The 27,526-nt window shown below is 40.9% G+C and overlaps 1 protein-coding gene across 6 annotated transcripts; it reads left to right on the forward strand.

The window, feature by feature from the left end:
• Nucleotides 1-125: 125 nt before the first annotated feature.
• Nucleotides 126-27,209, forward strand: MCOLN3 (mucolipin TRP cation channel 3). Of its 6 annotated transcripts, none has more exons than XM_043520297.1 (14): nucleotides 126-572; nucleotides 2,438-2,667; nucleotides 5,027-5,194; nucleotides 13,183-13,336; nucleotides 13,989-14,070; nucleotides 14,198-14,294; nucleotides 14,963-15,062; nucleotides 20,029-20,141; nucleotides 20,222-20,371; nucleotides 23,002-23,130; nucleotides 23,215-23,337; nucleotides 24,287-24,493; nucleotides 25,153-25,283; nucleotides 25,889-27,209. In XM_043520297.1, the coding sequence occupies exons 2-14, from the start codon at nucleotides 2,440-2,442 to the stop codon at nucleotides 25,893-25,895; spliced, it is 1,689 nt and encodes a 562-aa protein (XP_043376232.1). In that variant the 5' UTR covers nucleotides 126-572; nucleotides 2,438-2,439; the 3' UTR covers nucleotides 25,896-27,209. The 6 variants fall into 6 exon arrangements, with proteins under 6 accessions (XP_043376232.1, XP_038270655.1, XP_038270653.1 ...); XM_038414727.2 differs by having other exon boundaries at nucleotides 127-576; XM_038414725.1 differs by lacking the exon at nucleotides 126-572 and adding an exon at nucleotides 634-818 and having other exon boundaries at nucleotides 23,002-23,103.
• The last annotated feature ends 317 nt before the right edge of the window (nucleotides 27,210-27,526 follow it).

Below are 27,526 nucleotides of genomic sequence, written 5' to 3' on the forward strand. Positions count from 1 at the left end.
GATGAAGTGTAGCTCACGAAAGCTTATGCTCTAATAAATGTGTTAGTCTCTAAGGTGCCACAAGTCCTCCTTTTCTTTTTATGTCAACACAGCGTCCTCGTGTGCTACCCAAGCGATGGCTGCATAGCGGTTTCGGACCACAGCGAGAAGAGAAAGAAGGATTAAAACAGGCTCCTCCTCTTCTAAAGTGACAGGCAAGGGGGATGATTGTAAATGCTGCGGCAACTTGACCTGTGGCTCGGCTCATCACACGGTCGTTTTGGGGACTATTGTTTGGTGGCTGGGGGATGATGCCGATGAAGAGAGGGGAAAGAGCGAAGCGGGGAGGGCTCGCACCGGTCTGCCAGGGGGAGGAGGCTGCCGGGGGAGCCGAGTGGCAGTCCCGTGCGGCTGCTCTATCAGTTAGTCCCTGAGATGAGGTTCTGGGCCCCGCTGCCGTCAGACGCCAGCGCTTCCTCGCTTCGCTTGTCCCCCTCGGCCACAGGCCAGGAGAGGCGCGTATGCGGCCGTGAAACCAACTCCCAACTGACGCCTTCTCATCAGAGCAATTTGCACCTTCCCAGCTGGCTGCTGTAGGTACGTGGGTGGGCGCGCACGGGCTATTGGCATCAGGTGGCCCTTGCGCTTTGCCGCGATGCTAACAAGATCGCCCTGAGTAGTTTGCTGAGGGGCAGGTTATGTCAGTGATGTGTCAGGGCTACTGTTAAATAAGTAAATATAGCAGTTCCTGCCGTGGGGAAATAGCTAAGCGGTCATGGAGGAGAAGGGCCTAGGAGCAGACTGCGAAATGCAGTTTTTCTATCGTTATCCTCCAAAAGGTCAGTTTGTGCGCAGTCCCCCTTTGGCATCTCTCATCCCAGAAGCTTGGGGGGAAACTCTGCAGTGAAAAGAAAAGGAGGACTTGTGGCACCTTAGAGACTAACACATTTATTAGAGCATAAGCTTTCGTGAGCTACAGCTCACTTCATCGGATGCATCCGATGAAGTGAGCTGTAGCTCACGAAAGCTTATGCTCTAATAAATGTGTTAGTCTCTAAGGTGCCACAAGTCCTCCTTTTCTTTTTGCGAATACAGACTAACACGGCTGCTACTCTGAAATCTGCAGTGAAAGGCTCTGTGAAGCTACCTTTAGGATGCGGAGATTGGGGAACAAGTTCCTCCCTTCACGTATCCATGGCATTTTATAGCCTCTTTAGAGAGCCAGGCTGCAACGCTTTGGAAAACATGAGTTGTTAACTTTAAATGTTTACCTATTTTAAACATGGATACTAAAGACCCTCCTTATAAGTGAGTGAGTCCTTAAAATTATCTGCAAATAGATAGGATTTAACATGCGGGGTTTGGTTTTGTTTGTTTTTGCTTTAAGGAAAGGTTCTCGCTATGTAAAGCTGTTCCTGTGGTAATAGTGTTGGTGCTGTTGAAACTGTGCCTAAAACCCTACAATATTTCCTAATTGTTACTTTCCTTACGATGTTTCATGTCTGTAACTTTTTTTTTTTAGCCTGTAAATGCTTTTCAGTGTGTTGGCACTTTCAGTCATCTCTTGTAAGACTACCTTGTTGGTGACTTGGGATAAAAATACTTGGCATAGATCATTGCAGAAGATCAGACTATGGACTTTGCTCTTAAAAGTTTTCAAGTACAAAGAATGAAAAAGTTGTTACTATTTAAATACTGTGTCTGACTTTTTTTTTTTTTCTTTTCATAATATTTCATTAAAAAGAAACTGAAGTTGAGTTAACCCTATACAAAAAGATCCAAAGTTATGTCAGAGTTTTAACTCTAATTGCTTCTTGTGTCTCTGGGCATTTTAGTACTGACTAGCTAGTCCTGCTCCCTCTGCCTATGAATCATTCTCATTTAAGTCCATAGCAGTTGTTGCCTCTAAGTTATCTGTATTGTATCAAGGAAAATTGACACTTGAAAATGCTATAGGTCATTTAAATGTGAAAGAATTAGTTCTTGCTTTTGGCCTGGTTCTGCTTTTTAGACAGCAGGCTTGGAGATGTAGGGGTAGACAACAAGTAACCTTAAAAGCTGATGTTGACATACTACAAATGTCCTTCTGATTTATTTCCCTCTGTTTCTAAAACTTATCTCATATTTGTGGTTTTGGTGGGCAAAGAATATTGCTTTTTGGCAATCAGTTCAGTAATCCAAAGGGACAAAAATGTCACTTGTAAATCATGGTCCTGATATTTAATCTCCAAATTCAATGGCTTCTCAAAACTTTGTTAATTGAGCCTAGATATTGCTGTAGTTCTAAATAATACATACAATATATGTTTTGCTATTTGCATGCTACATTGTGCAAATATCTTGAACCTATTTTTAATTGGTAGACTAAAATCTTGAGTGTTCATTATGTGTAACAAAAGTGATCTGCTGTTTACTGTACTTATACCTGTATATTTTTCCAATTGACTTTCCATTCCAGAAATGGAAAATGCTGATGTGGTTGTAAGCAGCTGCAGCTCCCATGATGATGATGATCTTTACAGCTACAAACAACACCCATCTGTTTCACAAGAGCTGCTTTTGGAAGACCAGCTTAGAAGGAAACTTAAATTTTTTTTCATGAACCCATGTGAGAAATTTTGGGCCCGGGGCAGAAAACCTTGGAAACTTGGGATTCAGCTTCTAAAAATAGTGATGGTTACTATCCAGGTGAGTTACTTCGGGAGCTGGGGCTTTCTTTTCACTCCAGTGATACAAGGTAGGAGGAAGGCAACTGATCAATGTTCTACATGCTGTGACACAAGCTAACAGTACCAACTCAGGCTTCTCTTAATAAGCAACTTTGGAAGCCTTGGAAATATGGTAGAGGTTGCATGGTATGCTCACTATGAGTTTTGAATAAGATATGCAAACCTGGGTTTTTTTTGTTTAAACACATTTAGGTATGTCAGAGTAGAATTTTAAGTACTCTCTAAATCTTTTCCAACTTTAAAGTTTAGTTTGCTAGACCAAACCTTTGATGTCATTAAAATATTATTAAAAAAAAATTAAAATGTCATTATCTGCCTCTCTTTCCTCTTGTTGGGGAGAAAGCTTATGTGCTAATTTTTCTCCTATCTTAGTCTTCAAAGATTTTCCACAATTTCTGCTTATGGAGTGCAGAACCTAGTGACTTTCTGCTGTGAAAGCATGAGTGTGGAGGACAATGGTCTCTCAGGCTGCAAGAGTGAATTCCAGGAATCATAGTTTCCTTGATGAAAACCTGGTGGGCTCTATGTGCATATATGCTCTACTTTATATATAATTTTTAACATTACTTTTACTGCTATGCGTTACATGGATTGTCTTCCTCTTGTAGTAGCTAGAAATTGGGAAGGGGAGGACCTAAATTGGAAGTAAACTGTTTCCAGGGGAAACATGGCCATACATTAATAACTTGAAATCTTTATAGTCTTCTCACTAGTGTGTTTTTTACATGTGTAGTCTTAGGGTGATACTGTGTATTGAGAAGATGGACTCTTAAATGCCAGAATTACTGGTAATCTAGTTCTCCTCATGTAGAAATTTCACTTCCAGGGAACAACAGGGCTGCAAAACCCTCCTTTAGCCCAGTGACTGTCTGTTTCATTTCCTGGAAGTGTCTTGTCTCTTTATTAATTGGCAGTAAAACCACTAAAGGGAATTCTGGGCTCCTGTTAAGCCTATATAAAACTCTTCTACAAGTGTGTCTTCCTCCGCAGGATAATCGTAGACTTTAAGGTCAAAAGGGACCATTATGATTGTCTAGTCTGATCTCCTGCACAACGCAGGTCACAGACTCTCGCCCTCCCACTCCTGTAACAAACCTCTAACCTACGTCTGAGCTACTGAAGTCCTCAAATCGTGGTTTAAGGACTTTGAGGTGCAGAGAATCCTCCAGCAAGTGACTCTCCCCCATGCTGCAGAGAGAGGCGAAAAACCCCCAGGGCCTCTGCCAATCTGCCCTGGGGGAAAATTCCTTCCCGACCCCAAATATGGCAATAAGCTAAACACTGAGCATGTGGGCAAGACTCACCTGCCAGACACCCAGGAAAGAATTCTCTGTAGTAACTCGGATCCCCCCACCCGCATCTAACATCCCATCACAGGCCATTGGGCATATCTACCGCTAATAGTTGAAGATCAATTAATTGCCAAAATTAGGCTAGCCCATCATATCATATCCCTTCCATAAACTTATCAAGCTTAGTCTTTGAAGCCAGATGTGTCTTTTGCCCCCACTGCTTCCCTTGGAAGGCCGTTCCAGAACTTCACTCCTCTGATGGTTAGAAACCTTTGTCTAATTTCTAATACTTAACAGGATCTTGTGCTATCCAATCAAAATCTTTTAATGAACAGTTAATTCACTTCTAATGTCTCTTTAAAAACTGCTTTGTGTAACTGCAAAATGCTGTGCTAATGCAACTTTTATCTGAGTGCAAGAGGTTAGACAACTACATTTCCTTTTCTGTGTCCTCCCAGAGTAACTCTTTTTTTTTTTTTTTCTTTCCCTCGCTTGAAAGCTCAATCTGGTTATACCTTGTAGCTGTTTCTGAGCTGTCACTCTGGTATTTCTTGCTTTTCAAAATAACCTCAGACTATGACTATCATAACATGTGTAGTGAGTCATTTGTAGCTTGGATAGGAGATGGGATGTCGCTTTATTTTTATTTTTTATATTTTTCCTTTTTAAAAAAAAAAAGGCTGTTAGACCTGCCTCTGGCTGGGAAATGACTCTTTTTTTCCAAACAGAGGAGGCAATTGTACCTATGCTGAAGGAATGATCTTCTAGGCTACGTATTCTTTAGAGAGGAATTTGAATTTCCAACATGTCCCCTCTCCTCCCTCCCCCCCCCCCCCCAAAAAAAACAGCTGGCAGTGTGAGCTCCATTTCTAGTAACAGTCTAATCCAGCCATAACTGCCCAGAGGAGGTTTCTGTGCAGAAGAGGGAGGATAGTTGTACTCTCTAAGCCTTTAAAAGCCAATTTTCCTTTGCAACCGCAAATGTGTGGTGGTGTTGTGGTTTTTTTTTTTTTCTTTTTTTCCCAGTTAGTAGTTTTTGGATTAAGCAATCAAATGGTCGTTGCCTTCAAGGAGGAGAACACTGTGGCATTCAAGCACCTCTTCTTGAAAGGATATACAGAGAGAATGGATGATACCTATGCTGTATACACACAAACAGATGTCTATGACCAGATCTTCTTTGCAATAAACCAGGTAAAAGTTTCTATTGCAATATGTCTAGTACATAAAAAGCATAGGAAACAACCTGTAAAATGCAACTTACATCAAGTAATCTCACAAAACTGCCAAAATATCTAAAGCTGGTGTCGAAGAAAAAGAGTTGAGACTGAAATAAAACTGGTCTCTTTAGAAAGAAATTGAGCGAAACATGGGAAGAATTTCCCATTTCCAAACTTCTCCCAATTCTCCCTTTCCCGCACTCTTCCAGAGAAGAGAATGTTGATCTCTTCTAAATTTAAGAGGGCTGAGTGTCAGTGAACAGAGACTTGTACTCTTAAGTTATGTTAATGACTCCACAGTTAAGTGTCTAGTAATTTTACAAAGTCAAATAGTAGTAGATTTCTTTTTTAAATAGTCTGTCATGACTCTGCATTATTGCCAAATCTTGCACTCTTTATGAACAATGATATAGGATTGGTCAGTTACCTAGTGCAGCTAGTACTGATAGTCTACAAATGTAGAGTCATAACTGGAGTGTGCCACTTTAGAATTGTATGGTAGATTATGTACCATACAGTAATACTACTGTCCTTAGTTGTAAATTCAACTAAATCCATTAGTCTATAGGCAGTGTTAAGATGACCTGGTCTCTCTCACAACTGACTTTCTTCAGGTTAGGGAATGATTTCATGCTGATGTTGAATTTAAAATGGGTATGAAGGAGACCTCCTCAGTATTGCAGAGGAGGCCATAGTTGAATTTCATAACTAGTCTCTGGCTTGCTGGGCGGTGTATGAATACTATGGGAAGTGGTAAACTCAGTCTGGGGGAAGGGAGTTTGTCACTCAACTGCACCCCATCTGAATGAATGTTGGCTCATTCTTTGGGGAGTCTTATCCAGCCGTTTACAAAGCAAACAATATGGGGATATATGTAGGAGAGAATCTGAGTTTTGGTAGCAGGTCTCAAAATTTTCCGGGATGAACAAAGGATGAGAGCAGCATAATATGGACCCTGGACTTCAGAAAAGCAGACTTTGACTCCCTCAGGGAACTGATGGGCAGGATCCCCTGGGAGAATAACATGAGGAGGGAAAGGAGTCCAGGAGAGCTGGCTGTATTTTAAAGAACCCTTATTGAGGTTATAGGGACAAACCATCCTGATATGTGTAGAAAGAACAGTAAATATGGCAGGCGACCAGCTTGGCTTAACAGTGAAATCCTTGCTGATCGTAAACACAAAAAAGAAGCTTACAAGAAGTGGAAGATTGGACAAATGATCAGGAAGAGTATAAAAATATTGCCCGGGCATGCAGGAGTGAAATCAGGAAGGCCAAATAACACCTGGAGTTGCAGCTAGCAAGAGATCTTAAGAGTAACAAGAAGAGTTTCTTCAGGTATTTTAGCAACAAGAAGAAAGTCCAGGAAAGTGTGGGCCCCTTACTGAATGAGGGAGGCAACCTAGTGAGAGAGGATGTGGAAAAAGCTAATGTACTCGGTGCTTTTTTTTTTGTTTTTTGTTTTTTTGTTTTGCTTCTGTCTTCATGAACAAGGTCAGCTCCCAGACTGCTGCGCTGGGCAGCACAGCATGGGGAGGAGGTGACCAGCCCTCTGTGGAGAAAGAAGTGATTCGGGGCTATTTAGAAAAGCTGGACAAGCACAAGTCCATAAGGCCAGATGCACTGCATCCGAGAATGCTAAAGGAGTTGGCGGATGTGATTGCAGAGCCATTGGCCATTACCTTTGAAAACTCATGGCGATAGGGGGCGGTCCTGGACAACTGGAAAAAGGCTAATGTAGTGCCCATCTTTAAAAAGGGGAAGGAGGAGGATCCGGGGAACTACAGGCCAGTCAGCCTCACCTCAGTTCCTGGAAAAATCATGGAGCAGGTCCTCAAGGAATCAATTCTGAAGCATTTAGAGGAGAGGAACAGTCGGCATGGATTCATCATGGGCAAGTCATGCCTGACTAATCTAATTGCTTTCTATGACAAGAACTCCCTCTGTGGATGAGGGGAAAGCAGTGGATGTGTTCCTTGACTTTAGCAAATACTGTCTCCCCCGGTATTCTTGCCAGCAAGTTAAAGTAGTATGGCTGGATGAATGGATTATAAGGTGGATAGAAAGTTGGATAGATTGTCGGGCTCAATGGGTAGTGATCAATGGCTCCATGTCTAGTTGGCAGCTGGTATCAAGTGGAGTGCCCCAAGGGTTGGTCCTCAGGCCAGTTTTGTTCAATATCTTCATTAATGATCTGGAGGATGGTGTGGATTGCACCCTCAGCAAGTCTGCAGAGACACTAAACTGGGAGGAGAGGTAGATATGCTGGAGGGTGGGGATAGGATATAGAGGGCCCTAGACAAATTAGAGGATTGGGCCAAAAGAAATCTGAGCTTCAACAAGGACAAGTGCAGAGTCCTGTACTTGGGACTGAAGAATCCCATGCACCGCTACAGACTAGGGACCGAATGGCTCAGCAGCAGTTCTGCAGAAAAGGACCTAGGGGTTACAGTGGATGAGAAGCTGGATATGAGTCATCAGCGTGCCCTTATTTCCAAGAAGGCCAGTGGCATTTTGGGATGTATTAGTAAGGGCATTGCCAGCAGATGGAGGGACGTGATTGTTCCCCTCTATTCGACATTGATGAGACCTCATCTGGAGTACTGTGTCCAGTTCTGGGCCCCCCACTACAAAAGATGTGGAAAAATTGGAAAACATCCAGCAGAAGGCAACAAAAATGATTAGGGGATTGGAAGACATGACTTGTGAGGAGAGGCTGAGGGAACTGGGATTGTTTAGTCTGCGGAAGAGAAGAATGAGGGGGGATTTGATAGCTGCTTTCAACTACCTGAAAGTGGGTTCCAAAGAGGATGGATCTAGACCATTCTCAGTGGTAGCAGATGACAGAACGAGGAGTAATGGTCTCAAGTTGCAGTGGGGGAGGTTTAGGTTGGATATTAGGAAAAACTTTTTCACTAGGAGAGTGGCAAAACACTGGAATGTGTTACCTAGGGAGGTGGTGGAATCTCCTTCCTTAGACGTTTTTAAGGTCAGGCTTGACATAGCCCTGGTTGGGATGATTTATTTGGGGATTAACCCTGGTTTGAGCAGGGGGTCGGACTAGATGACCTCCTGAGGTCCCTTCCAACCCTGATGATCTGATTCTATGATGGGGATTCAAATTCAAATGCCCTGTGGAGACTAGAGGAAAAGCCATCTTTATAATAAATGGAGTAGTGGGCTGGGGAAGAGTGGCTATGTTCTCCAATCACTGGAGGTAACTCTCTGTCTCTATTTCTTACTGGCTGAGAGCCTCCACTTGTTTTCCAAATACTAAGCAAATAGACCTATCGATTCCCTAACAGAGTCAATAATTTGTTTGACTATAGTGCTTTTTTTAATCACATTTAAATGCTACAAGGAATGCTTGTCACTAAACAGGTTCTGGCACGGTTGCCCTTTGGGATAACTAGTCAGAAATGTCACCTTTCAAAGGGGAGGTTCCCCTTTATCACATTCAATGTGCTTGCGTTTTGGCACCAAGAAGTGAATTATGGGCCCAGACATGTGTACCTGTCTCTCTACCTCATTTTGGTGGTGCTAAATGGGCATATATCAATACAAATACTCTAAATTGCACCTGCAATTCATTTTAAAGGTGAAAAATTGTGCCTGTAAAACACTCTCGGGCTGGGTCCCTCACCATCTCAAAAGGGATGTGGGGGAGGGGGAGAAGAGAAAATAGGGTATTGGTCCCAGTGTCTGTCTACTCTGAAGTTTCAGTATTATGGATTTAATTTATATTTGACCATGCTGTGCAAGAGCAAATATTACAGTAACTATCTTTTTTTGCCCTGGTCTTCCAGTTCTTACTTATTACTACATAAATATTTCACTCCAATACTAATCACTCTGTGATATAGTATCTGTAACTAACCTGGAGCCAATCATTTCTGTAGGTCTAACGAACAAGACATAATCCAGTTCCTATGCTGGATGAACAAACATGATCAGGCTTTTCAATTTAAACAAATATTAAAGCTTTCTGATAGTCAGCTTGATGTTTTAGAGACTTATGGTTAAAAGTATAGAACACATGGTAGTGACAGGAGGTGGATCAGGATTACCCAGTGCAAGGTTTTTCTGTGTACACACTTGGGGTTAGTCACAAAGAAATTTAAGCATGGTCATGCAGAGCACCACCACACCATCTCTTATTTTTAGAAAATCACTGATTCATAAAGCCTGGGTTAGGCACCTAGGATCGCTATGCCATGAATGGAGGATGATGGGTGTCTCGGAATGGGATTCACAAAAAGCTGGTGTGTCAGGAGGCTCCTGGCCTAAAATAGCCAATGGGAGGTGCCAAGCTGATAGGCTTGTGCTGAGCTCTGCCCCTCTCTTGGCAATAGGTGCCAAAATCTGGGCTGCAGGGAGATGCCTCCATTTGCTTGGGGTTTTCAGCTGCAAACCATCTCTTGGTGTTAAGTGCCTATACTGTTTTGGCTGTGGGCTGGTAGAGGAGAAGGAACAGGACCAGCTGCCTCAACTTTTAGCCCAGTGATTAGGGCACTCACCTGAGATGTGGGAGACCTGTAGTTCAAGCCCCCACTCCACCTGAAGGGTGGGGGAAGAGGATTTGAGCAGGGATTCCACCTCAGGTGACTGCTCTAACTACTGAACTATGCATATTCTGATGTGGGGCTTTTCCATGCTGGATAAACTAATTTTAAAAGGTCACTGGAGCAGGGGAATTAACTCCAGGTCTCCCACTCCTTAGGTGAGTGCACTGACCACCAGGCTGCACAACAATTATTCTCTCTCCTTCCTTCCTTCCTTCTCCTCCCACCAACGATTGTCATTATGTATCCAAACCACTGGTCTCCAACCTTTTGTTAAGCAAAAGATCATTTTTTTTAACTAAGTGCAACCCAAGATCCACCTCCAAAGAAAAGGCAGAAATAACTGTAAACACACACATCCAATCCCCCCCACTCTGCTCATACCATCTTCCCCCTTCCCCCCCCCACCACTTGCTTTCCCCCACCCTCACTCATTTTCACCAGGCTGGGACAGGGGGTTGGGTTGTGGGAGGGGGTGCAGGCTCTGAGCTGGGGCCAAGGGGTTCAGAGTGTGGGAGGAGCTCCGGGCTGAGCCTGGGGCAGGGGGTTGGGGTGCAGGGGGGGCTGGGGTGTAGGAGAGGGTGCAGGCTCTCAGAGGGAGTTTGGGTGCAGGGGGGCTCAGGGCTGGGGATTGAGGTGCAGGAGGGTTTTGGTGTATGGGCTCCCGCTGGACACTGCTTATCTCAGGTGGCGGTGCAGTGGGGCTCCAACAGGCTCCCTGACTGCCCTGGGCCCACACCGCTCCTGGAAGCAATCGCTATGTCTGGCAGTGGCTCCTGGGGGGAGGGTGGGGCAGATGGCTTTGCACGCTGCCCCTGTCTGCAGGCACTGCCCCCACAGCTCCCATTGGCCAGGAACAGGAGCTGCAGGGGTGGTGCCTGCATATGGGGGCACTGCATGGAGCCACCTGCCCCTCTTCTTCCTCCTCCTCCTCCCCCCTCCCGGAGCCGCTGCTGGACATGGCAGCCGCTTCCAGGAGCGGTGTGGGGATAGGGCAGGTAGGGAGCCCGCCTTAACATAGGCGCTGACTTCCCCTCTGCCCTGTGGGTGCTCAACCCCACCCCCCTGCAGTGCCCTCCCCCTTCCCCAAAGTCCCAGTCCTGCCTTTTCCCTGCCCTGTCCCGCCCCGCCTTTTTTCCACCTCCACCCGCAAGTGCGCAGCATCTCCGCTCCTCCCCTTCCCTCCCAGAAAGTCCTAAGCGCTGCCGAACAGCTGGTCGGTGATGGGTGGGAAGCACTGGGAGGGAGGGGGAGTAGTGGGAATGCAGCGTGCTTGGGAAGGGGGGGAGGAGGTGGGGGTAGGGGGAGCTTGGCTGCTGATAGGGGCCGAGCGCCCACTAAATTTTCTCCGTGGGTGCTCCAGCCCCGCAGCACCCACAGAGTTGGCACCCACCTATGTGCCTTAGCCCCACTGTGCTACCCGACTGTTAGTGGCCGAACTCCGTTTAGCTGCAGGAGGGTTCGCAACCCTATCACAATTGGCCAGTCAATTGTGGAGTCTCTGATGGTCTCCGTCTCAGTGACTGAGATCGACTGCCAGAGGCTCCACGATCAACCAGTCGATTGCGATCGACTGGTTGGTGACCACTGATCCAAACTAATACAGCTTCAACAGGAGAGACTGAGGGAGCTCTACATCAGAATATCCTATAAACTGTAGCCCAGTGATTAAGGCACTCATCTGAGAGGTAGCAGATCCCTGTTCAAATCCCTTCTCCCACTCAAGTGAAAGGGAATTTGGGGGTCTCCCAAATTGCAAGTGAGTACTTGAGCCACTAGGCTAAAAGTTATAAGGGAGGTCATCTAGTGTAAGTTAATCTATAGGGGTCCAATCTGGTAGGTGAGCTTTGAAGGCACTTTCTGGATTGAGCCCCACAGATGAATTTGGAGGATGGCCTGTGTTTCCTGGTTTATGCATTGCTCTGGGGCTTGCACATCCAGAAGTCTTGCAAGGGGCTGCAGTGTGTGAGCACAGAGAGAAATGTAGGTGCAGAGAGAACCTTTACTGCAAATTTTTAGATGCCTTGTAACTTTAGGCACCTAAAGGGCTCAACAGCAGCTGAACGGGGAGTCTCTGAATCCCAGTGAGGCCTGATTCTGAGATTTTAGGTGCCTAAGTCCTTTTGTGAATCTAGCCCTTAGCTGCCAAAGAACAGCAATTCTCTCATTCCAAACTTCTGGGCAATTGTTTGAGGGATACAATCCTATTTCTTCAATATCTTACAAGATTGCAATTTTAAGATTCAAGAGGACAACTTGTCAGGTGCTGCCTGACTAGAAAAGTTGGGGTGCTAGCGTAGGACTTGGGAGACAAGTTCAACTCTCTGCTCTGCCACAGACTTCCTGTGTGACCTAGACAAGTAATTAAGCCTCTGTTTGCCTCTGTTCCCCCATCCTACCTCATGGGGGCGGAGGAGGGTGTGAGGGTATATACATAAAGGTCATAGATTGAAAAACTTTAGTCAGAGCAAAAGGGTTTAGGAAAAAGTATTTTCCTAGAGTTGCAGGAAACAGACCTGGAGAAAGTGTGTGTGAAGAGGGAACAACCTGACCTGCTGTATGGTGGGCTGGAGCCCCAATATAAATTTGAACTGCCAAGTAGCCAAAGTGGCAGCAGAGGATTGGCAGGACTATAGAAAAACCCCAGCCACACCTTCCTAGGCTGGAAGCAGGGAGAAGCATGGTATAAGTACTGCTCTGTCCGCTCTAGGGCATCCCAGGGTCCTGTATGTTGAGTAAACCTCCCAGAGTCAGGTATGCTAGGTCTATGGCCAGAATGTGCTAGTGTGGTTGCTTTTTATAGCATCATCACATCACGTGATGTCCACTGTCTGTCCAGGATCAAATGAAATACTACTGTCAAACCAAATAGCTTATTTTTATGTACATTTTGACTAAGCAACCAACTACAATGTTGCCATATGCCTGGGATAAAACCAATCCTGAATCAGATTGACAGATGAAGGCTTTCAATGACTATTTGGAAAAAGCTGGTACTTATGTCCTAGTAATCTTCATGCCCCAGTGTTAGGACTTCAGAGGCAAGAGCCTCAAAGGTTTATCATATACTTTTCATGTCTAATGACTCTAATCCAAGAATTTCCAAGTGCTTTAAAAATAATGAATTAGCCTCATCCTAGGGACTTGGAAAGAGAGAACTTGAATAGAAAATGCTGCTTGTTTAGGATCTAATCCTGAACTTTTTGCCCAGGCAAAACTCTCTTGAAGTTAGTGGACAAGTCCAGCTCAGGAGTGTGGTGTAGCCCTCTGAATGATTTGGGTGACCCTTTAAACAATGAGATGGTTATAGTATACATTCAAATGAATATTGACTAGCTTTTTCAGATGTAGCAGCCTAGGCATGATCTCGAATTCAGTTTGATCTCATTGTTTTGACTTAGTACTTACAGCTGCGCCACATATCTGTTGGAAATCATGCTTATGAGAGGAGAGGAGCAGATCAAACAGCTATGGCAATCTGTCAACAGTTCTACAAGAGAGGCAGCATCTGTCCTGGAAATGACACCTTTGATATCGACCCCAACATTGAAACTGGTGACACACCTACCTTATATCTTGTCTGAACTCTTTATTTATACTCAGTAAACTTTTGTTTTCAATTTTCCCCAAACCTAATCAGTATTTTATAGTTGTGTTAAACTGCATGGAATCTACAAATGTTTCTCTTCCAGCATAATCTGTTCTGGATTTTGTGATCATGTAGTCTGTCTAAACTTTTTATTGTAACCACACATTTGTGAAATGTGAGTCTTTGTAACTATTTTTAAAAATTACTTGTGATGCTAATGCCCTTATGTTGAGGAAAGTAGCACTAGCTTTAGCCAATGCTATTGGTATTTTGACTGATTTATAGGCTTTTCTATGGCATCCATCACCATATTATGAAGCCTCTTGCATTTATTAATGCATTTACTATCACAATATCCCTGTGAGGTAAGGAAGTAAATAACTAACGTTAATTCTTTAAGTGTGTCTTAAGTCAAGAATGCATTGAGTTGGGGTGCAAGAAAGTCAATACTCTTGCAAACTGATCTCGCTCTAAAATGACTGATCCATTTGAGAGAGAGCTATTTTGACTTCTTTAGTCAAAAGCTCTTATGCCCACTGGCGGGAGGTTGGTGATTTAAAACAAATTAAACTGACAGTAAATCCATCTGGTGGTTTTGCGCCTCTTTGTTCATGGCAGAATGTTTCTATGTTGAGCCAATGATGCCCTTGGAAAACAGAACACTGGAAAAGCAGTTCAATTTCACTCTGGACTTCCATAGGTGAGGTGCAATATCGCGCGCGCGTGTGTGTGTGTGTGTGTGTGTGTGAGAGAGAGAGAGAGAGAGAGAGAGAGAGAGAGAGAGAGATTCTAGTACTATGAAAAGCTAATTCAAAATTGCCTTCCAGACTTGTAACAGTACAGCTTACCTTTAAACTGAAAGCAATCAATCTCCAGACAGTTCGTCACCATGAACTCCCAGACTGTTATGACTTTACTTTGACAGTAAGTGGATACTTCAAATGTATTTTGTATTCACCATAGTAATAATTGTTGCATATTTTGCTATCTTCATAGGGGGTGTATTATACATACCATATATTTATATTTAAACATGATTGGGTACCAGGGCTCAGTTATTCTTGAGAGTGGGTAGAAGGGGCTGCTATCGCTTACAGTAACCTATAAATAGTTCAAGGTTGGTGTTTTGGGAGCCACAAGACATTTTGCCAACCTTTGTTGATAGTTAATGGTTTAACAGGAGAGCCTAAATGCTACCAGACAGCAAGTATAAGAAATTAAACCTCCGCCTTTGAGCACACTACAAATATATTTTTAAAAAAACAACTTTCTCTTCTCTCTAAAGAGACCCTTCTAACAATGGTTATGTGCAGTTCGGACTAGAATGGGATTGTAACTTCAATTATTGACTCTATTTATATTCCAACAAATAGAACTGAGTAATTATAGCAAATAACTAATCAATCAGACTTTACCTATGTTACGTATTTACATACATAAATTTGAAGATTCTTAGTTTGAAATTTCTAAGCATCCTAATTTTCCTCCTAAGAATATTTGGGTCATTGTTATGAAATATATATAATATAACATTTCTAAGCTTTATGTAAGTACCTGTAACTTTATACAAAATCTCACCGTTCTTCACACAGATAGTGTTTGATAACAAAGCACATAGTGGAAGAATTAAAATAAGTCTGGACAATGATATTGCCATCAGGGAATGTAAAGACTGGCATGTTTCTGGATTGAGTAAGTAACAACTAAGTTTAAAATACTTAAACATTTATGGATGACTTAAACTCTTGTCATGTTAATACAGAATTCATCCACTCTGGATGGGGTTGTTCCATCTCTCTCTCTCTCTCTCATTTTCATCTTGCCAACTAATATGAGGAATTATGTAAAGGGGTGTTGTCCACAGAGTTGGTCTCAAATTTAGGTTTTATAAAAAAGTTTTCTGCTCATAACTCTAACATTTGAACTTTCACCTGAAATTTTGAGAACACAAACATATAATTGTTCTACTTGATGATGATTTGAGGTGCTAAAGGAGCACTCAAGGAAGCCAAGGACATTGTGGAGAAGCCAAATTAATTCTTTGCTTTGGTTTTCAGTGCAGAGGATGCGGGGGAGATTCCCTCACCTGAGCTGGTCATTTTAGGTGACAAATTCAAGGAACTGTCCCAGATTAAGTTCTCATTAGAAGAGGTTTTGGAAAAAAGTTGATAAACTAAACAGTAAGTCCCCAGAAGAGCTGTCCCATCCATAGGATGGACTGGGGCAACTGCCCCATGCTTCAGGACGCAGGGTCCAGGGCAGTCTAGGGGGTTAGCGGCTCTGGCATCGCTCGGGGGAGAGGGCAGAAGCCGGAAAGGGGTGGAATGGGGGTGGGGCCTGGACTGGAGGGGTGGTTGCCTGGGCCCTACAGCCCCTTTCCCCCCTCCAGGGAATGCCCTGGTCACCAGGACCAGATGGTATTCACCCAAGAGTTCTGAAGGAACTCGGATATGACATTGCAGAATTACTAACTCTGGTCTGTAACCTATCATTTAAATCCAAATTTGTACCAGATGACTGGAGGATAGATAATGTGATGTCCTTTTTTTTTTTTTTTTTTAACAAAAAAAAAGGTTCTAGAGTTGGTCCTGAATATTACGGGCCGGTAAGCCTAACTTCAGTACCAGGACAGCTGGTTGAAACGATAGTACAGAATATGTTCATCTGTGTCTGCTAATTCTGATTTGCTGGGGAAGTGTCAACACTGCTTTTTTGCAAAGGGAAATCATGCCTCCCCAATTTATTAGAATTCTTTGAGGGATCAACAAATGTGGACAAGGGTGATGCGCTACATATAGGGTACTTGGACTTTTGAGAGAGCCATTGACAAGGACCCTCCCCAAAGGCTCCTTAATTAAAGTAAGGAGTCCTGGGATAACAGGAAAGGACCTCTCATGGATCAGCAACTGGTTAAGACTGGAAACAAGAGATAAGAACAAATGGTCAGTTTTGAGAATGGAAATAGGTAAATAGTGGTGCCCCCCAGGATCTATACTGGGATGAGTGCTGTTCAACATGCTTACCCGTTTTTCCAGATCACCTATAAACAATGAGGTGGCAAAGTTTGCAGACAATACAAAATTACTCAAGATCATTAAGTCCAAAGCTTACTCCAAAGGGTTACAAAGGAATCTCTCAAAATCTCTGTGCAGCAAAATGCAACATTGAATTTCATCTGCCTACATACAAAGTAATGCATATTGGAAAACATAATCCCAAATATACATAAATGGGGTCTAACTTAACTTTTACCACTCAAGAAACATCTTGGAGTCATTGAGCATGTGTCTTCATACCACTATCTACAACATGCAGTGCTGGTCAATAAAGCTAAGAATGTTAGGAAACCTTGGGAAAGGGATTTATAAGATAAGAACAAAATCACAATGCCACTATATAAATCTATGCTTTGCCCACACTTTGAACACTGCATGCAATTCTAGATGCCCCATCTCAAAAAAGATACATTAGAAATGGGAAAAGGTACAGAGAATGACAACAAAAATGATTAAGGGTCGTGAACAGCTTTCATCTGAGGAGAGATTAAAAAGACTGGGCCTGTTCAGTTTAGAAAAGAGATGAATAAGGATGGTCTATAAGATCCTGAATGGTGTGGAGAAAGTGTTTATCCCTTTGCATAACACAAGACCCAAGGGTCACCCAGTGAAATTAATAGGCAGTAGGGTTAAAACAAACAATAGGAAGTACTTCTTCACACAACACACAGTCAGCCTGTGGAACTTGTTGCCACAGGATGTTGAGAGCTAAAATTATAATGGGGTTCAAAAATGAATTTGATAAGTTCAGGGAGGAGAAGTCCATGAATGGCTATTAGCCAGGATGGTCAAGGATGCAGTCCCATGCTCTGGGTTTTCTTAAACTGCTGACTGCCAGATGTTTGGACTATAAGACAGGATAGATCACTTTACAATTGCCCTGTTCTGTTCATTCCCTCAGACCCATCTGGCATTGGCCACTGTTGGAAGGTAAGATAAGATACTGGGCTAGATGTACCATTGGCCATACTGAGTTAGAATGTTCTTAGGGACTCTTTTTAGTACAAAAAGGCTAGCACTGTAAGTCTGCCAAAGCTGAAAGATAGCAGTGAAAAATAAAGCTGGTTCTTAAGTAATTCTTTTATTCTAACATTAAAGGCTGTATCCAGTAAGTTTCCTCACCTGTATTAATGTGGAGTGGTTACAAATATAACTAAGTGTTAGCATGTGTAACTGGCCATACCAAGGATTTGATTTAATTGAAATCAAGTTGTGATGCACAATACTGTTCATACCAATGGTATTTAACAAATATCTTAAGTGCTTACTTGCATTATAAACTAGTTGGGGCAGGGATTGTCTTGTACAGCCCGCACCACATGTGGAACTTAATGACTGTTTCAAACCAATTTAAGATTAGTAGATATTCGAGCTGGTCAAAACACTTTGACACTTAGGCTATTTCTGATCATTCTTTAAACCAGACACTTTCTATAAATGGCTTTTTTCTCAAATTTCATTTTATTTCTCCCCTGCTCGTTTTTCCACTAATAGGATGAATGAGATCCAGGTTTTTACTTTTCCACTTTAACTTTTGAAAGGTTTGGACTCTTTTTCTGCTCTTCTTCCCTTTCCCCCCCCCCCCCCCCAAAAAAAAAAAAAAGTCAGTTGCAAAAGGAAACACCTGAGAATGGAGGAGAAAATTTGGTTGGTTGGAAAGAAACCCATCCTGGCCCTCAATCTATTGCATTCAGTGGAAAAGGGGGAGTGGAGAGGGCAATGAAACACTTCTGTTTTGTGAAACCTTTTTGTTAAAAAGTTTTTCCCTGCTTCAATTAGCCCCATTAGCTGCCTTTCACCAACTGTTTACTAGATGGCATGCTAGCCCAGGTCACTTAAGGAGTGGAATGGATCACTTAAGCAGTGCTAAAAGAAGGTGCTTTATATCAGATTTGTGTGATAATCCATATTAGGGTGTGTTGCTTTGTTAAAATATGCATCACAATAACATTATTTTTACAGGTCAATCCAGGGGATTCTTTTGTAACTTAATCTCAAATCAGTGGTGAAATATAAAACAAGTACAACCAAAAAAAACACCTCCAAACATAATTTTTTTTTAAATCCATTTGAATTAAGTTGCAAAAATTGCTCAAACGTGAGCACATTGCTACATATATGGCAGAGATTTTTGTATATCCAAAAGGTCAATATGTATCTTTGTGGAATGGTGCAGCAGGCACCATCTTGAGGTCAGATAGCACTTTACCCTATTTTAGATTGATAGCTTGCTTGTTTCAAAACCTACTTGGATTAATAATAAATTGTAGAGCCTTTGGTCTCTTAAAAACCACTTTAAACATAAATGTAATTACTAGGATGCCTTTTGTGGCAGATGGGGTTGTCTAAAGCAAGCATCCTGTTTTTAGTACTGGAACTTTAATCCTTTTCTTTCTGATGGTTATCTGGCTTCAAATATGTTAGCTTTATATGAAAACTCTAGGATAAAACATTTTAACCCTTTAACATATAGCCCTGGTGCAAACCTTCGCCTGTTTAAATGTCTTAATTTATGTCTCTCATTCTTAATATATGCTCTTTATTAAAAGCAACATTGGTGACTTAGTATAAGTTGTATTGAACATCAGTTACTCTACTTGGGTCTTGACTGTCTATGCAGCTGTGTAACAGTTACCTGAATTGCTCTGGGAGAGGAAGGATGGTTCAGTGGTTAAGACACTGGACTGGAACTGAGAAGATCTGGGATCAGTTCCTGACTCTGCCACTGAATGTCTATTATTTATTTATTTATTTATTTATTTATTTATTTATTTATTTATTTATTTATTTATTTATTTTTTTTTGAAGACTTCTATTCCTGTCACTGTAAAATGAGGAACAGTATCTCGTGCTCTCATGGGACACTGGAGACTCCTCTAATATTATAACACGGGGTTATTTTAAGGCAACTACTCATTTTCAAGAAGATACTGTAAAATCATGTTGGCTTGTGATCTAGGGAAACCTTGGAGTGGCTATAGGATTTCTAAATGAGAAGCACTAATCAGTTTAATACTGTTAATATTTTCAGTCAGTGTAATGCATGACTGTCTATGCAGCTGTCTTTTATATCTGTTCAAATCTAATGCAAATGCACAACAGAAAAATATAATTCTATCATGTTAGCAACTATGTATTTGCTCCAAGACTCAAATAGTATTCACATGACTCTCTCATGCCTTCAAGCACTGACAAGGTCAGTAAAACGTGCTGTCTGTACAACTTGCTCAAGAATGCCAGTAAAGAACTAAATATATTATAAACAAAGCTGAAAGCTGTTTCCTCTTGAATCTAAGAGGCAGGAGACACGTTAATATTGAAATAACTTGCCAGATGGCTTACCTTTAGCATAAGTGCAATATACTGGTATGTTTAGGCCTACAACTTGGTGAGTGTTGATCTGTCGTACTGAGACACTCATCAACTTCATACTCATACATCTCTGATTTACAGTTTCACCCATTAAAGCTTATCTTAATCCAAACTGGATATACGTAGTGATTCAGACTTGAGTTAAATGGATACTCTTAAACACAATTTGTGTTTGTGCACTATTATAAACATGTTTGGGGTTTTTTTTTGTTCTTGGTTTTTTTTTGCAGTACAAAAGAATACTCATTACATGATGATCTTTGATGCCTTTGTCATATTGACTTGTTTAGCCTCATTGATCCTCTGCACACGATCAGTGGTTAAAGGATTTCGGCTCCAAAGGGTGGGTATAACTTGTCCTCAGGAATGCTTATGAGCCTTTTAAACTTAGTTTGATTGTAGCTGTTTCTTTTTTTCCTCTAGGAATTTGTACGTTTTTTCCTACATCATTATAAGAAAGAAGTATCTTTCACTGATCAAATGGAATTTGTCAATGGGTGGTACATCCTGATTATTGTTAGTGATGTCTTAACTATTGTTGGCTCAACACTAAAAATGGAAATACAAGCAAAGGTAAGATGTTCACCTACTAGGTAAAAGCAAAACTGTTTGTTTTTGTTTTTGAAATTCCATCCCAGTCTGACTACTTCAGTATAGCCAAACAATACCCCCTTAGAGGTTTCCAACTAGCAGAGCCCAAAATAAACTTTCTTTGTTAGGCATTTCACTTCAGGTGAGCAGTGACTGGCCATTAGACTTTAGAACCCTGAATATCCTTTGACACCCATCTGCCTATTCTCTTCACTCAAGAAATTTTACTCTGGAAAAATTAAAATTTTATATTCACTGTCTGGTTTCCGTTTTCCTCCTCCCATGTAGTGCCAGCTGTATTTTGATATATCTGGCTTTTCGGGAGAGAGAGAGACACTTTCTGTGCACCATTGTACAGTACCCACAACTGTCTTAAGGAAAGAGGTTCTTCACTGCAACTCCAGTCTCCAGTAACTAAGCAGGCTTCAGCCTGCAAGAGTTCCGAACGTCTCCGCTACAGTACACGACAAAATAGATTTGCAGCTACCCACATTCAGAATTAGATGTGTGGAATCTCTGCTACCTAGATATCTTCTCTAACCAGTTCTGGTGCTATCACTTAAGCTTTTGGTATTTCTATTTGTATCTGAAATTACTTGCTTCCATATTACAAATAATTCTAACGGAAGTTAGAGACAAGGTGGGTGAGGTTCTATCTTAGTGGACCAGCCAAAGTTGATATTTATTTTTTAATATTTTTTGCACTTATAGAAGTGCCTATCCCAGGGTTTAGGTGCTCAATTTCTTAAATTGGAGAGGGATAGCTCAGTGGTTTAAGAATTGGCTTGTTAAACCCAGGGTTGTCAGTTCAATCCTTCAGGGGCCATTTAGGGATCTGGGGCAAAAATTGAGGATTGGCCCTGCTTTGAGCAGGGGATTGGACTAGATCTCCTGAGGTCCCTTCCAACCCTGATATTCTATGAAACAGTCATACAACAATGCACAGTGATTTGTAACCCATGTCCAATAAGATTCAACCAAGAACTGCAAAAATATTCCATCCTGAAATACCCTAACATTAACCTAATGCTACTTGTCCTCAAAACTCCAGCAGATTAGCTTTGCAGCATGCCTGTAAGCTTTAGTCTACAGCAGGGGTCAGCAACCTTTCAGAAGTGGTGTGCCAAGTCTTCATTTATTCACTCTAATTTAAGGTTTCACGTGCCAGTAATACATTTTAACGTTTTTAGAAGGCCTCTTTCTATAAGTCTATAATATATAACTAAACTGTTGTATGTAAAGTAAATAAGGTTTTTAAAATGTTTAAGAAACTTCATTTAAAATTAAATTAAAATGCAGAGCCAGGCAGTGAGTGCCACTGAAGATCAGCTTGCGTGCTGCCTTTGGTACACGTGCCATAGGTTGCCTACCCCTGCTCTACAGTGACCAAAGAATAATTCTGAAAATCCAGTTGGTGGTGCCAATTACTTTTTTTTTTTTTTTTAATTATCCTTGTGAAGTACCCAACTACCAATTATAGGAGCTATAAGCTCAATTCTTAGAAATAAAAGGAAGGTAAGAAGTAAATGCAAAAATGAATAATTGGTTTATTGTCTGGGGAAATCCAAATATGAGAGCAAGAAGGAGTATATCTGATAGCACATTGGATGACATCTTGCCATTTTCTTAGGAAATGGCTTGGTTAAAAACTGGGATTGTGGGGTTCATCTTCTTTCTAAACCTCCATATCATATGTAATCAATTCACAAGTAAAGCAGAGGCATCTCATTGCAAGTCTTGCAAATTTAAGCTGGAATCTGAATAAACATCTCTTCCTTGTTGTACACTGTCTGAAAGTTCTGCCACCCAAATTACACTTTGTGCAACCCTTGTCTTTAGCAAGTTTGCATAAATGTAGCTGAGTGCAGCTTAACAAATGAAGCAGCTGATGTATAACACAAGAAGGAATGGAGTCTAACCAACTGTTTCCTATATTGGTTCTGCAGGTCTAACAGGAATAAAAAAAATGAAAACTTTGTCACTAAGTGAGCTGTTGTGTTCTTACTCAGATCTGAACCTTAAACATATTTTTGCACAGTTTCCTTTCAAAGTAGAACTGCAGTTAAAAACAGGATAGTGAATGTATTAAGTTGGATGAAAGTAGGCCAATGCATGTAGATATTGACAGAATGGAAAACCAGAGGAACACAAGCAAAATTATTAATCTAGTTCTATGATCCTTACTTCAGTTTTTAGAAGCTATCTTTCTTCTTGGTAACTTGTCTAACCTACTTGTTGGCTAGACCTGATTCTTCCTCTTACATAAAGATGTTTTTTGTTTGGGCAGGAAAATACACTTCTTGGACATGATGGCTAGACTTTATATATTAGTCACACATGTGAGAGATGCACTAAATTTATTTAAATGTTTTTCCTCATTTCTTGCCTGAATCTATAAAATTTAGTAGGATTTTGCCCATTCAACAGAATTGGTTTTGGTCAGTATTGGAATGGGAGATGGAAGTTTTCAAGGAAAATAAAATGTTTCTTGACAGATTGTTGTAGCAATGACCAAATCATAGGCTAGCACAAAAAGGCGATTTCTCATCAACTGTATGGTTTTAACTTTTTTTTTGTTCTTTCCTGTTTTTTTTGTTTTTGTTTTTATATAGAGTCTGACAAGTTATGATGTCTGTAGTATCCTCCTAGGAACCTCAACCATGCTTGTGTGGCTTGGAGTTATTCGATACCTAGGTTTCTTTCAGAAGTATAATGTAAGGATCTCCTGGGATCTCCATGCTGTTGGTATTTATTTTGCTTGTTGTTACCACACAACTGTAACAAATATTTGGCTGGATTCTAATTGTTAATATTGGTTTCTGCAGCTGCTTATTCTGACACTACGGTCAGCATTGCCCAATGTCATTAGATTCTGCTGTTGTGCTGCTATGATCTATCTGGGCTATTGTTTCTGTGGTTGGATTGTACTAGGGCCATATCATGTTAAGGTAATGTAATATTTGAGTTTTTTAAACTGAATGAATTAAATCAGGCATTCTCAAATGGGGGGTTGTCATCCCTTGGAGTTGCAAGGTGGTTACATAGGGGTTGCAAGCTGGCAGCTCAGGGCCTGACAACACAAGCAACCATTACATTTAACCCCCCCCCCCCATATTTAATTTATAAGGGGGGAGGTCACACTCGGAGGCTATCTGTATGAAAGGGATCACCAATACAAAAAGTTTGAAAGCCACTTAAACTGAATGAATAGAATTCATTCCAAATAAGTGTCTAAATTATGAGAGCTACTGTTAAGCTTCACAATTTCAAGGTTTTCTCTAATATGAAAGTCTTTTAAAGAATCTAAAGCCTTATCTATCATAGTTTTGAAGGCTGACAAAGTACAATGTTGACTTGATCAGACTTTCCTCTCCACCATTTTGAGAGTCCTGAGTCAGAAGTATGGCCAGATTGATTCTTAATCACATGCTGGAGCTTTCTATGCAATGTTTTGAGAAATAACTTGGTCTTGCACAAGACTAACTTCTATTTTCAGATTTTTTTCTTAAAGGGATAAGAACTAAGGCGCAAAAGTCACATATCTAGTCTTGCTGTTAGTTCACAGCTGAACCAATCTGACTCTGTGTTGAAGACAACTAACCATCTATTGCCTGGATATAGTCTACCAGTGCATATTGTCATATCAGTTTGCAATGATATATCCTGCATTCTCACCCTGCTATGCCAGGACCTGCCTGTAGCCACCTTTTGCTCTGCAGGTCTCTACACAAGGAGGAATTTATTTGGGTTACAGTATCTCATGCTGCTTGTAAAGAGTCTAGGACAGCTGAGCAGCAATATTCAACAGCTTTTCACTTTATTTTAAAACCAAGATTGCAGCAAACAGTAACTGGATGGTACTAAATGTTTTGTTTTTGGTTTCCCCTTCTCTTCTAGTTCCGTTCTCTGAACATGGTTTCAGAATGCCTTTTCTCACTTATAAATGGAGATGACATGTTTGCCACATTTGCAAAAATGCAGCAGAAAAGTTACTTGGTTTGGTTATTTAGTCGGCTTTACCTCTACTCCTTCATCAGCCTGTTCATCTATATGGTGCTAAGTCTTTTCATTGCACTGATCACAGATACATATGAAACAATTAAGGTAGGCATGGACTTTTATTTTCTGGTTCAGAAGAAAAATGCAAGAATGGTTTGCATGTTCAACTGCATATTTTGATAATACAAAACCCATAGAATTCAGTACTTTTGCCATACATGTACCTATCAGGTAATTAAAGTTGAAATATGAATAAAAATTTACAGAAACATTTCTACTGAAAACCCTAATTTTCAGCAGCTGCAGTATTGCTAGTTGATCTCTCTGGCTAGGGAACAAGTAAATGGGTTAGTCAGTGTGCATCCAGACTTTACAATGTATTCCAAAGCACTGAAGTAGATGAAGTAATGTACATGAACTTAGAACATAAATTTATAACTAACTCTCTCCTGAAATGTTAGTGATCAAAGATTTCCGGAAACTAACTTAAGGAAGAGTGACTAAAATATTAATGAGATTATCTTCCCACTTTGCCCTAGTTTTGACAAAAGCAATCTGCCTATCCCAAACTTTAAAAGTGAAATGATAAAAATCTATCAGAATATTTCTGTACAGTGACGCTCTGAAGTGCAGTAGACCAGTCTTCTAAATCCAGTTTTTACACAATTGTGTGGTTAGTGTTGAGGGAAAGGATTTAAATCTTAGCAAGACTATACACACAACAATTCAGCTTTGTATTGTAACTAAGAATTACTAATCTTCAGCATTACCAGCAAAATGGCTTTCCAGAGACGGAACTCCATGACTTTATATCACAGTGTAAAGACCTACCAAACTCAGGCCGATACAGATTAGAAGAGGAGAGTCCTGTGTCTATCTTCTGTTGTTGTAAACGGTAGGCATCTGACTTTATTTGCCTACATATTATTAAGTAGCCATATAACATGAAATCTTGGTGAGATGGTATATCAGAAATACTTTCTCAGTTAAGAACTATGTGGCTTTCTAATGCTTTAGGAGTCCTGTATAATCATACAAATAGGCTATCTTCTTAGTCAACTGGATCAAAGCAGCTATTCAAGTTACTGCAATAGATAACTGTCCTGCTCTAGTGGCCAGACCAGACTTTTGAGTCTGCTATTGCCTCTAACTAATGGGCCTGGCCCTTTAGTTCAAATAAGGGTTCCTGCTGTTTAGATCCAGAGATTACACATTCCCCACAGATGCCCTATCCAATGGAGGTATTAAAGTTAGTGGCCAATCTGGGGATTTGGACTGTAAAATCTGTAGCTTCAGCTCAGGAATATTCATAGAATCTTACCTGTTTTGTGCCAAGGACTTCATATTTTTCTGTACCACCTTACTGAGTAATTCAGTCACCTTGTATTGTATGTGATCTTTCTGTTTCCAGTAGTATTGGTCATCAAAATAATGTAGACCTATTCCTTAAAGACTCCAAATTAACTACATCAAGTTAAAATGTTACTTTCTTTCTTGAAGGTCCTAATGAAGATATTTACAAGAATGTGGGAATGTATTCTGGAGACTTTTTAAAACCGCACACTAATCACAAGAACTGGATAGAAAAAATAGATGGACAATTCCTGAACTTAAAGCTCAAACTTCCTTTTCTTTAAAATAGTATAAACTTGTTACAGAAGTTTGTGAAACTTGGACCTCTAATTGACCATTATCTCTAGTTTAGTTTAGGTTGTATTTTTCTAAGCATATGGCTCTAATTGTCTGATGGAATTAGAATTGCAATGGAATGCAGAGGGCATTATGAAACTGGCTAAGCACTGATCTGTCTAGACTAGACTATTCAACAATATTTCTCCAATAGATCCAAAAGTTACAGCTGGACAATGGCAACGTCAAACAAAAACTGGTCCTCAACACAACAGGCTTTATGTATGGATTAGCATTCATTTACTGAGCTACAGCACTACTTACTAAAGGCCTTTTGGTTTCTTCAGACTTTCAATTTACCTACAGTAATAGTAAAAAATCAACCCAAACTGAGTTTCAGGAAAACACAGTAGATTAACGTAAATGTTCAAATCTGGCTCAGGGCATAAACTCAGTGGGCATTTGTGCAAACAAGCCATACTACCTAACATGACTGGCAGTCTCTTCTCAGAGAGGCCAGAGTATCTAGCCAGGGATTGGGAGGTCAGGTTGAAGTGTGGTGGCAGAGGTGAGTGGGGGAACCTTACATAGTTTACTACACACACCACTGGGTAGGACTAGGCATGTAGCCTTTCACGTCTCTTAACAGAACGCTGACTTACATTTTTAAAGAGTAAAGGTGAGGTAAGGGAGAAAAATAAACAGCAACAAAAATACTTCCAAAATCTTTTTTTTTATTTAAATGTTTCTTCTTTGTATACTAGATCTTAGACTATTTCTGGAGTCTAAATTAGATGTATGGAGATTTTGACTCTCAGATATTGGAAAGTGGATATTTGCTGCAGATAATAGCTGTCAGTCACAAAGGTCCTCTGGAAGTTTGTTAGGATACAGTACTTCAAATATTGCAATTCTGAGCTATTAAGCAGTCCATCCTCTTGCTTTGGAACTCTCTTTTAATAGAAGCTTTATTCTCCATAATCTGTTCACTTGGGAAGCAAAATAGAAAAATGGAGGAACATATTCTAGATGATTGCATGTGTAAAGAGCAAAAATCCTATAGGTGCAGTAAAATGTACAGTGAAATGTTTATATGCTATGTACAAATTTGGAAGATGCTAAATATATGTTCAGTCTGAATGTTTACATTTTGTAGGAAAGTGCTGAAATAAACATTTGCAATTGAAGTAAATCTTGAGTGAACCAGCAGTAACTTTAAGATGTCAGTTTTTAATCTTTTTCATGACCAGTATCCTTGTACTTCTGACAAGGATTAAATATTGGACTAATTTGAGATGAATACCTAAACTTTAGCTTGATGCTAGCTCTGGGTCTGTACCAGATTAGCTCTTACCTTTATTGCTTTTCTCACTGAATTATTCCATCTTAATCTTTCTTTAGTTTTCTGGTGTAAAACAGTCCTGAAGTGGTACTTCTAGCTTATCATAATAGGTTCCCACTTAGCACAGGCCAACCACATACAATAGGTAGCAGAAATGGGACAGACTG

This window comes from Dermochelys coriacea, chromosome 8 (genome assembly GCF_009764565.3).
Source record: "Dermochelys coriacea isolate rDerCor1 chromosome 8, rDerCor1.pri.v4, whole genome shotgun sequence".
In the NCBI taxonomy this organism is placed as follows: domain Eukaryota; kingdom Metazoa; phylum Chordata; order Testudines; family Dermochelyidae; genus Dermochelys; species Dermochelys coriacea.